This window comes from Rhamphochromis sp. 'chilingali' (assembly GCF_963969265.1).
Source record: "Rhamphochromis sp. 'chilingali' genome assembly, chromosome: 2".
NCBI lineage: Eukaryota > Metazoa > Chordata > Actinopteri > Cichliformes > Cichlidae > Rhamphochromis > Rhamphochromis sp. 'chilingali'.
Window position 1 is genome coordinate 35,626,390 of NC_137930.1, and position 12,119 is coordinate 35,638,508.

At 41.2% G+C, this 12,119-nt stretch overlaps 1 protein-coding gene across 4 annotated transcripts in view; it reads right to left on the bottom strand.

Moving 5' to 3' along the window:
• tjp2a (tight junction protein 2a (zona occludens 2)) overlaps positions 1 to 12,119 on the bottom strand; it is a 48,535-nt gene that overhangs the window by 13,212 nt on the left and 23,204 nt on the right. For all 4 annotated transcript variants that reach the window (XM_080876167.1, XM_080876165.1, XM_080876168.1 and 1 more), the window contains 5 exons: positions 9,627 to 9,680; positions 4,298 to 4,422; positions 4,046 to 4,148; positions 2,776 to 3,538; positions 1,377 to 1,480 (listed from right to left, as the gene is read on the bottom strand). In XM_080876167.1, the coding sequence (XP_080732293.1) occupies positions 1,377 to 1,480; positions 2,776 to 3,538; positions 4,046 to 4,148; positions 4,298 to 4,422; positions 9,627 to 9,680 (1,149 nt within the window). The remainder of the gene's footprint in view (positions 1 to 1,376; positions 1,481 to 2,775; positions 3,539 to 4,045; positions 4,149 to 4,297; positions 4,423 to 9,626; positions 9,681 to 12,119) is intronic.

A 12,119-nucleotide genomic window follows, 5' to 3' on the forward strand; every position in this document is an offset into this window, starting at 1 on the left:
TCAAATTCAATGGTGGCTTACTAAATGCTGAAGTTAAATGGAAATGCAGTCCCTAAGTTCATCCTTTTAGCTTCTTCCACCCTCATTTTAAGACGACTGCCATTCACACAAATACCATTTAAAAACAGCAGGTTGTTGGTGCTTCTGTGCCAAACATGACCACACTTGGGACACCCCCCTCTCACTGATATCATACAGAGCAAACAGTAGGGGGAAAAAAAAAAGTTTAAAACTGAGCTTTTAAAGCAGTGTGAATCCTGAGCGTTGGTTCACTGAGATTACCTTTACACACGCCGCCTTTGTTATTTGAAACTTTCAGAAATCTTGTTCATCTTGTTTAATATGAGACAAATGTAAAAGTGACCACTCTGCCCTGCCTCTGTGTGGCAGCTGCTTCTCCCAGGTACTGATAGGAATGTGGGCGACTTGTCGACTAAATGTTTAATCGCTGCTGCCCTTTCTAGTACGAAATACTACTCTGTTAAACGCATGTTTCTTATTTTACACAATGGTACTTTTCTGCTAAAAGATGTTACACTTCCGCTACCCAATGTTGCAGCTCTGACTCTCTCTCAGTGGAAGACATAAACAAAAGAGACTGAAAGCAAACAGATGACAGCTGTGTTACAGCACGGTTTTGCAGCACTTTAACATAAAAGAAAGAAATTAGAGGCTGTTTGTCAGCTGTGCCTGGATACGGAATACAACCAAGCAACTGAAGCGGCAGAAACCAAGGTTACAATATACTAGCACTGACTTTGGTCAGAGACCCATCTACTCCTGGCAACCACTGGTCACTAGGGAAATAATTTATTTCTCAGCCTGCTCTTGATTGCTTCCGGAGCTGTAACTTAAGAAAGTGTAATGCAAACCAGAAATCGAGAATACTCACCTTCAAACTAAATTTCGCACCATATCACTGAAACCAACAACTTTTACAGAGTGTCTGTGTTGTCAGCAACCTACTAGTGAACAAGGCAACTGGAAAGTTTCAGTGCAGAGGTATATACAGCTTTTTGCAATCTTACTGAGGAAATACCAGCAAGCTTTAGCAACCAGCTGAGGAATACTCATTTTTCCAAAGCGACAGCTGGGCCATGGGGTCACAAACTAGTCATTAGTCTTGCGTGACTGCGATGTAGCCATCGATTTCACATCGACTGCCAACAACTGGTCAGGAAATACTCATTTCCCCTAGCGATCTGTAGTTGCTACGCAGTGTCTTTAACCCTGTGTGACCGGATCGTTTCATCCAAAGCGTGACCCATGATGCTGAGCGAAAGCCCAGTAAAATATAAATAAGGATTCATTTGAACTGTCAGAAATGGACGGTTAATGAGCAAAAAATAACAAATAAGGAATATACACCACCCTACCTTCAGAATAATGTCCCCTTCCTGCAGGTTTCCATCCTTGCTGGCAAGTCCTGTGCTGGTCATCTCTTTGATGAAGAGCTGGCTGCCCAGACGAAGGCCATATTCTGCAAAAACACAAATCACACATATATTTTATGTATAAATAATCAAACAAATATTTTACCTTATTTTACCCAACTCCACTTTAATTATATCTGACATTCACAGTCTAGATAACCTGGCATGACCGAACAAATGGAAAAATTAATCAGGTCACTTTTCGACCTCTGAAGGGTTTATTAACGGTCACTGACCAAAATGCCTCTGGACACATCTGTATAAATGATGCACTGATATACTAGGCTGATGTTTAAAATAAGAATTTACCTATAAGCACTGTGATCACTTTTCCAACTGTTCATTTTGTTTTATGCATTTCTGTGCCAAGTGAAGAAATTCACCTCAATTTAAAAATAAAGCCAGTAAACAGCAAGCGCCAAACTGATGAATGGTACAAGCCATTTTATCTGCTGATATGCTGAAATCAGCTGGTGGTGATGTATGCTGACATGGCCGTGCCTCCATTAACTCTCTCTCTCTCGCTAGAATTGCTTGAGTAAACAATTAAACGTACAATTAGGACATTTCCATTTTGCATCCATTTAATAAAACCTTCAAATAAAGTGCATCCTTTCCTCTGCTTAACATTTATCAAATTTGTTGCCAATTGTTTTTCTTGTGGCAGACACCACTTATTTTGTGCTAAATGCAGGAGGGGGTTTCTTTCCCAAATAGCTGTACAGGTTTTATTCACTTTTTTATGATATCAAAGATACTTAGAAATGGGTAACAAAACTCTAGTCAGGACCACTTAAACCCTTGTTTTGGGATCACCATGCCCTTCCCTGTGCATATGAAGGAACCCCCTACTACAGAACAGAGCAGATATAAATGGCAACAGATATGAAATTAAAATAGAAACAGAAAAAGGAAGAGCTGGGGCAGGAGTCAGGTTTCCAATAGGCTTGCAGATGCACAAGTGCTATTGGCAGCTACCTTTGTGAGATTTGCCAAATGATTGTGTAGAAGGGTATCAGCTGAGGAAGACACCAGATAACCTGGTAGGAAAGCGGTTAACCTTTCTATGTTGAATAATAAACCATTCTATATGTCAGATAAGAACCTAACTGAGTGATTCTCAAACTTCTTCTTACGTCTTAGTTCAGAATTGGGAAAAAGTTCACAACCCTCCAACATAGATTGTTTTGTTATTTATTCATTAACATAAAAATAGGATTTAACCTGAATTTTAGTAAAGGTTAGCTTTCCGTGCCACCCACAGAGACTGTAACCCTTTTCATTTAAGGTGAAGAGAACCATTCACATGTTTTGTTTATCTGACAGCCTTTTAGCGTCTCACCTTCGTTGGGATGGTTTTTCAGCAGTAGCACATTCACAGGTTTCTCCAGCGGCTCCAGATCCCGGGCAGGGCGTGGCAGAGGGAGGGGCACGGCAGCAGGTGACGGTGTGCGTTCAAGGCGGTCCCTGCTTGCACTTCGCTTTATTGGCTCGTCATATTTCCGCGGCTCATTTGCGATGCGGTCAAGTCCTCGATCGTAGCTTTGATCGCGGCCGCGGCCTCGTCCTGGACTGTCACGCCTGTAGCGCAGATTGGGGCTCTCGTTGCGGTCCAGGGCTCGGTCGCTTCGGTAGCGTCGGTCGGGGCTGTGGTCGAGGGCTCGATCGCTGCGGAAACGCCGATCAGGACTGTAATCTCGGTCTAATGTGCGGTCGCTGCGGTACCTTCTGTCTGGGCTGTAGTCACGGTCAAGCGCATGCTCGCTCTTATAGCGGCGATCTGGGCTGTACTCTCTATCCAAAGTGCGGCCTCTGCTGCCATCTCGCCGGTACTGGCGGTCCGGGCTGAGGTCTCTCTCTGTGCTCCTGCCACGTTCCCGCCGGTCATAGTCACGATCACGTGTGTGGTAGCCGGAGTCCATGTAGCCGCCTCGCTCCCTCTCCAGGCTTTGGTCCCGGCCTCCGCCACTCCTAGCGCTGTACACGCTACGTCGGTCTTGATCATAGTTGTAGTCATCATTGTAGTCATTGTTGAAGACTCTGTCGTCAGGTGATGGCTGACGATTGAGCACATTGACTGGAACCTTTCTGGGCCTCTTGACTGTCTGAATTTTTCCATAAAAGCACAAACAGATCCAGTTAAGAAAAATCCTAATTCCTAATGTGAAGAGTAGATTCTTTTTTAAAAGAGAGATTGATAAGATAAGATAACCTTTATTAGTCCCACACGTGGGAAATTTGTTTTGTCACAGCAGGAAGTGGACAGTGCAAAAGTTATGAAGCAAAAATTAGAATACAATAAGAATAAATACAGTACACAACTGTACAGAATAGAATAAAATACTATATACAGTAGAATAAAATAGAATAAAATATACAATAAGATAAAAATAGAATACAAATGCTATATACAACTGAGTAAAAATACAACGATGCCAGAAAAGTATTGCACTTAGTGTTATTGCACCAGTGTGGATGTGTATGTTTGATCAGTTGGAGTCTTTGTTGTGGAGTCTGACAGCAGTGGGGAGGAAAGACCTGTGAAATCTCTCCGTCCCACACCGTGGGTGCTGCAGTCTCCCACTGAAGGAGCTGCTCAGTGCTTTACTTACAATTTTTGCTACTTTGCCACACTTCCTGAGGGTCTGGACAGCGAACGAGTGGATGGCTCCATCCATGGGGATGGCGTTCACCTGCACTACTCTGTCATTTTCACTAAACAAAAGTAAACACACAAGTTAATCCAACTGAAGTCAATTACATTTTTATTTATTTTATCAAGCTGTTACATCTGTTTTGTGAGTAGATTTATTTTGGAGTTTGTTTCTTTGGAGTAAAACCATAAAATAACAAATGGTACATACAACAACAATCCATCAGCTGGCCCTCCCTGCAGGACATCAGATACGACAATGGACGTCTCGCCAGTGTCCTCGTTTGGGTTATCCCGCCCTCCTGATACAGCAATGCCAAAGCCCATCTTCGAATCCTGAAAAGAGAGGAAAGATTTGTGAACTCAAAAACGCTCCAGCTACTCTCTATACAACTGGACATTGCACGCTGTGATTTTCGCACAATCCTAAGCAAGGCTAACAGTAAAACACCTGCAGAAATATCTACACGTGACCATAAACTGTGTTTGTGTAAAGTTGTCATGACACTAGAATTTCAAACTCAGCACAGACATACTTAATACCATTTATTTTATTTACATTCAGAGGGGTAGCGCTGAAGTAGGTTTGGTAGTGCTCTGCTTCTGATGCCTTTGCACCACAATTAACCTTAAGAGGTTAATATGTTCTCATTTTCGAACATATTACTTTTTAAACACATAATTTAACATGAAAACACAGTTTATACTGCACTAACATTACAGAAGGGCAGGACTTTTACTGTCATGCATCAGTTTACTGAAGCACAAAATATACTTGTTTATCCAATGGCCAGAAATAACAGGAAAATACCATTTAAAAAAAAACAGATTAGGCAACGCTGACTTACTGCCTTAATAAAATGAAGACCAAAGTCAACCCCCACAGGCCTGTTTTAAACTAGGAAAGACCCAATTTAATCCAATTGAGATGCTGTGGTATGATGAAATGAAAATGTTCTATTGGATGCAGGGTCAACAATTTTTCCTGGATGTTGTTTATATCTCATAAGCAGCTGAGGGAAATGTCTGATGGAGTTTGTTTCTGCTAAAGGAGGTTCTATGAATTCCTAAACCCCTGCTCTGTGTGACAGCATGCTCAATAAATACATCAAAAGTATCCATTTGTACATTAATAGTTTAGTTGGATTTTATGCGGCATTATTCGCGATTTAGTTCAAGAATAAAAAAAGAAAAAATCCAGGTAATGAATTCATAAACTTTTTTCCTCCAACGGTACATCATGAGGGCTCGCTTCATTGTCCCCTTGTGTTTTTAAGCTTTTGCGTGCGTGTGTGAGGTCCCAACGGTGTGTTTCAGCTCACACTGCATTATCATGGCTGTATGTGTATTGTACATGGTGATTAAAGGGATTTTGACTGACTGCGATTACAGCTCTGCCTGCTGAGAGCATGTAGGACTATCCAGCGGCTGAGCACCTGTACTTCAATACTATGTAGCTTTCTGAAATACTACATTGATGTTTCATAAGTAACAAGTGTCAGATTTTAAGCCAATCTAACATGTGAGCACTAACAGAAAGTTTAATTTAAATACTCTGTTTTTAAAGGCTGCTTAATTCTTCATGTTTCTGGGTTTCTCAGATTCTACCTGCCACTGCTCCAGCTTGCCCTGATGAGATTAGGTCAGAGATTTGCTGACCCTGTCTCTCTTTATCCCCTCCCTTCCATCTGTACTTAAAATACGAAATAAATAAATAAATGAATAACAAAAAAAAAAAAAAAAAAAAAAAAAAAACCAACAACACACTCTCTGGCAGATGGCTGTCGAGATAGAGGAAGGGTAAGAGTAAGAGCAGCAGTGGAGGGGGAGAATAGAGGGCTGCATCAACAAACTATGGCTAAAATATATCTTAAAAAAAGAAAAAGAAAAGGTTAAAATATAAAGTGTAATACAATTATTACATATATAAAAATGATAATGTAATAATTTTAACCCCAACCCTTCAGATCTCACATAAATGTCAACTCTCTCAAGGTTGCCTTCATCCTGACATGAAAACGCTCGACATTGTCTGATTTTTCCTCAGATTTCATAACTCACAGAATTTCTTCTACTCAAAAAACAAAAACACGTGCAGTTTGTAACATGAAACCAGGAATAATCCCCTGACTGAAACAAGAAGAAAGCCTGTTGCTGATTTGCATCGTTTCCACCAGTGGTTGAAGCAAGAGGGAAGATCTGTGGAGCCTGATTAAAAAAAAAAAAAAAAAAAGTCACCAGCTGCTCCTGCAGATGCCAATCTAAATAAGAAATCTTAAACCAATTTTATAATTATTAAGGAATATTTACAATGTGATATGGGCTGATTATTTTTCACCATCAGGTTGATGAAAGTAGAGCTGGTAACAACTTTTTGGGGGGGTATTCTTAAGTGAATTGTCTCTCTTTAAATACTCAGAACATGCTTTATTTTCTGATGCATCAGATCAACCATATTATACCCATCTTTACCCAAAACCAAGTTAATAAACGGTGTGTGGCCTGTTCTGCCTTTTCTTCTTCTTCCAGCTGCTCCCTCTTAGGTGTAGCTCCATCTCCACCTCTAACATCCTCCTGTCACACCAACCCACTGCATGTCCTCCTTCATTATAACCATGAATCTCCCCTTTTTCCTCTTTGCCATCTTGTAAATCTTGCCTCCGTCTGAAGACGTTTACAGATATTTATTTAAATTGGATTTGATAAATGCATATTGACTGGCTGGCAGATGAGTAAAAACAAAGCAATAAATCCAGAATTCAGTTTGGGAATGTTTGACGACATCCCACTCATATGAAACACATGCGAATCCTGCTTTTTCATTATTAAGTGCATGCTACAGAGATGGAAAACAACGCAAGCAACTAAAGATTAACTGTGTGATCAGGATCACCTCCACCAATTCCAGTTGCTGAACTGAACCTCTGGATTGTGTTTGTTCTTTTTGGAGCTTTTTAAATGCCATAATCTGACAAATGATATAAACTACTGGGCAGATATTGTACTACACTGTGTATTCAGTTTGCACTTTGTGCTGTATATACATGTCTGTGGATCTAGACTCCAGAAGTCATTTCTTTTTGGAGAAAAGGGTGGACGACCAAGTTACGAGCTGCAACCTACCTGAAAATGGAAATGTGGCTGAATGTTGCATACTGTAATAAATACCGTTTTAATCCCTTACAAGCAAAGTATGGGCTCTACCTTAGACCAAAAATCAAATAAATATCATATATTTAGACTCTGTGCTCCTTAAATGACATTAGAAATACTCTGAATATTTAAAGAGAGAAAATTCGGTTAAATAGTGGAAGGGACCAAAAAGTATAAGCACAAAGCAGAGTGTGACAGCTGGCTGTGGTGGGGTTGTGAGGGGGGGGCTCACGCCTACAGCAGAGGACCTTTTTGCACAAAATCTGCTTTTCTGGCCTAAGTGAGCCACAGCACGTGACAATGAGCTCATCATGATGATTACCTAAGCTCAAATGACTTCCTGCGCTTACACAGTCACACACGTGACTAACATAACAGCAGCCAGAACCCTGGTCACTGGATGATGGTTAAACAAGTTGAACAAATAAACGATTAAAGATGTGATAGCTGGGAAAAATCAAAAAGTGGAACTGAAGTATATCTTCATTTTTTAATAGTCACTGGATCATACAGTTTAGGATTCCTGGACTAAATTTTTCAATTGAGAAATAAATAAATAAATATTTTAACCTGGTATATTTATGTAAATGTATTTCTAATAAACTTAAGTTATTAATGATCAGAACATTGTTGAAAAGTAATCTAACTATGACCACATGTTAAACACTGAAATCTATTTTAAAAGGAACCCATTACGCCAATTTCTGTTTCATATTTTTTTTATTCTTGGACTCAAACCCTAAATTCAAGATGCCCCTTTGAGACCAACCTCTTTTTAAATAAACTTTCTTCTAATTGGCTGCCCCTCATCAACAAAACATTTGAACAGCTGGTAGGTGGGACTCACTCTCAGTGACATCATACAGAACCAGGGGAAAAAAATAAAAAATAAATTTGGCAACAGCCAATTTGCAAATCCCACATTGCTGCATTGGAGTAATGTAGATGTGGTCAAGACAACCTGCTAAAGTTAAAACCGATCATCAGAATGGGGATAATAGGTGATTTAACTGACTTTGAACGCAGCATGGTTGTTGGTGCCAAATGGTCTGGTTTGAGTATTTCAGAAACTGGTTATTTACTGGGATTTTCCTGCACAGTTAACTCTACGGTTTCCAGAGAATGGGCCCACAAAAGGGAAAACATCCAGTGAGCATCAATTCTCTGGGCAAAAATGCCTTACTGATGCCAGAGGAGACTGGTCCGCCACTTGGTACCAGCTGAGCATTGTTTAAACACGATAGCCTGAGTATTATTGCTGAACCTGTCCATCTCTTTATAACCAGTGTACCCATCGTCTGTTGTTACTTTCAGCAGGATAACACCCCATGTAACAAAATCATCTCAGGACACAGATTCCCATGTCTTGACCACCTCTTTAAGGTAGACTATAGACAGTATAAAAGATGAACGTTAGTTTTACTTTTCAGATATAAGTAACTTGGATGTGCTTTACACCTGCAGTCTTTTCAATGGCCACACAAAGCCAACAACTTTGGTTTCAAGTAAGACTTTGTGTTATATGTTATATGAGTTCTGTGGAAAACCAGAACTCAGCTCCTTTACTTTGTTACCTTTCTAAACAATTTCTTGATGTCGTCAGTCTCAAGTAGCACTGAATAAAATATTTAGTTGTAAATTATGGTCATCTTCAAAATCGACAAGGACAGTTAAAGCAGTCTTTAAGAAGCCTTGAGTTGCAATTGCCATCGCTATCTTGGTGTCTGACGTGATAATCCTTGTTTCTGATTCTTAGAATGAAAACTTACAGACTGGACTTCATGTTGTATTCAGTAAGACTGGAAACTAAGAGCTGAGCCCCTAAACTAATCAGGAAACTGTTTTTTGAGGGCGCAGAGCAAAACAGCCAAGCTGTGTTTTCCCAGGTAGCCTTCTCTACAACCACAGGTCACCAGCAGATCGCCATCTGCTGGCTATTAAAAAGAGTGCAGATTAAATACACTTATGACTTGGTTGTAAAAGCTAAATCCATCTTCTATATACATACAATACACACACACACACACACACACACACACACACACACACGGGTTTGAATTATACTCCCCCCTAGCTGCTAAAAGCTCCATGATCCATTACTCTAAGTTACTTAACCCCGAGTCAAGTATCATAAGCAGAAACATAAACATAACTGTTCTTGATGGTTTAAAACATAACAGCTCTGCTTGAATTTGGTCATTCAGAGTTCAGGGGAATGTCACTGACATCATTTTCCCTTCACTATCGGTTCACTTCAAAATATCAAAGCAATCAATTAAATGCATTTCCTGTGATCCACCGGGGTCAACAGCTCGGGCTTATGGAAAACATGTGCACGCTGTAAATGAGATGAGGTTGGGAGTGTCTTTAGGTGCAGATGGACTCACCCTATGCAAGGTCACGGTGTATTGCTCCCACACGGTCTCCTCCATGACCGGGTTCTGAGGAGAGAGAAGAAAAGATTACCACGGATGGGTTTATTTCACCGGACAGATTAATAATGTATTTTGTGATGTAACAACAAAGCTAGTTCATTAGCCCATGCTTCCTGTTGTTACACAACCACAAGAACAATGACAGCCCTCCACTGGGCTGTTTAGTGCAAGCTGTGAAAAGTAACTTCTGGCTTTTGTTGATTAGAAATGGATTTGGAACACTTAAGCATCAGTTTGCACTCTTTAAATAAGACAAAACAAAAAACTGTATGAAACAGGCTGTATGAGGAAGCCACCAACAGGTCACACTAAGAAATACTAATTAAAAGACAGACTCAAACTGACAGAGTGAGGAAAAAACTGAAATAAAGTGAAATTGTTTAAAAGATGTTTCCTTTTTAAATAGATGCTGCCACTTTATTTATATCTGTTAGGAGACTAAAAACTCATTCAGTCCAAAGAAAATCGCAAAGTTGGTCAAAAACATGCCCTTATTTTCAACAACGACAAAGGCGATTTCAAAATATAAAAACACGAATGACACATCAATTTTTTTACACAACAAACATGGAGAGAGAAAAGGCAAACTACTTTATATCCGTTCACGTAAACTACCCGGAATTTTTTCACCCGTTAGTGCTACTTTTCTGCACTTCTGACATCCTCATTTCAAAATAAAACACGACCCAAACCATTAAAGAAACTCTCAGGTCATGCTGGCTGGCCAGACATCTGATCAAATTTAAGCTGCAATCAGAATAGCACTCACGAGCCCCTGCAGGATACGTATGGTCTTCACCGCGTGGGCCCATTTCCTGTGCAAGCTGAGGACCGTCTTCATCATTGGTGCTCAGTCTCTTTCCTTTCTGTGTCTCTCCCTGCTCACCGCCAGCGGTGCTCTGGCAGACTGATGTGCGCCACAGCCTCCTCCATGGCCACAGCTGCACAACCACCAGCAGCTCTCTCCCTGCATCTGCCCGCCCGCCTACCTTTGACGTAAGAGGGATTCTGCTGGCCTACATTCAGCACAAATCCCACCGTCTGCAGAAAGTGTAAACACACAGGCACACCAGCTCCTGTGCAAGCGCGCGGCGATCCCAACAACCTGAGAGTTCATCCACAAACGCGACAGCGGATCACTCGACGTATTCCGGCTTCGCCACGCGCTCGCACATCGAGATATATCGGGCACTTCCCAAAGTTTCAGAGCCGATTCTCACTTCACAGAGACAAACCCACAGTGAACGTTTGAGGAGTTCAAATCTGAGTTAGTACAATGGTTAGGATTTTACATCGTGGAAAGTGAAAAATCTCTGTGCTGCTGCCATTCCAGGCTCAGGCTTAGTGAAATGGGGGCATGACTCGAGCTGGCAGCACACCCATCATAACCCACTTTTTTGATCTTCTGGCCAGCACAGGAATACTTTAGGACCAGTGGCAGAAGCAGAGAGATCCCACAGTGGGGGGGAACAAACTCTTGGAGGGGTAGATTTTTTTTGTTTTGTTTTTTTTTTTTTAGATCTGGAAATGACCTTTGAAATGCCCATCTGGAACTTTATCTTAAACAGTTTTTCGCAAACCAGGCTCGTGTGTGTAGAGAGCAATGGATTGGAAACATACTGAGCCCAGCCTCAATAAAAAGGGGGAACATTTATATTGGAGGGGGGGGATATCACTTGACATCCATTTGCACCACAAAGGGCCAAACAGACTGCCATGTGTGAAGAGGGGAGACATATGAATGACTTAGAAATATGAGCGTGCTTCAGGCAAAGCCAAACCAATTTAAGTCAGAGTGTCTTTTTGTACTATGCGATTTGAACGTTATGGGTCCTCGCAGGCAGGCTAGGGCTGAACGATATATCGCATTTGCGATAATATCGCGACATGATCAAGTGCAATTTTCTAACCGCAAAGGCTGCGATTATACTCTGGACATGTCCAAATTCATGGGCTGCATCCTCCTGAGGCCGCATTTGTAGACCGATTACGTCACAGCGACGCGCCGAAGGCTGTCCAAATTACTACCATATCCCAGAATTCATAGCGCGGCCCAGCCAAACTCCAGTTTCCAGCAATGGCGGCCGCTACTAAGTTTTAAAATTACTCATACTAATCTTTCTGGGTCACAAAATAAACTTTTAACATATTTTCAGGCGAGAAAGTAGTTGTGTAAACATCAAATATCTGCTCGGTTTATCAAGATATCCCATATTTGCAAAAGTGCTTCGACGTTTTCAGAGGCGTCTGCTACCCACCAGCTCGACAGCTAGCCGGGAGCTCGAGGATTACTGATGCGGCCGAGAACGGCACAACTCCCGGCACATCATTTTCAGATCACCGCGGAGTTTCGCTGCTCGGGTTAAACGTAATATATAAGTCACTTAGACAACCTAAAAATGTTATTGTTGGGCTTTTTTCAGTGTTTTGTTTGTTCGTGAGTAA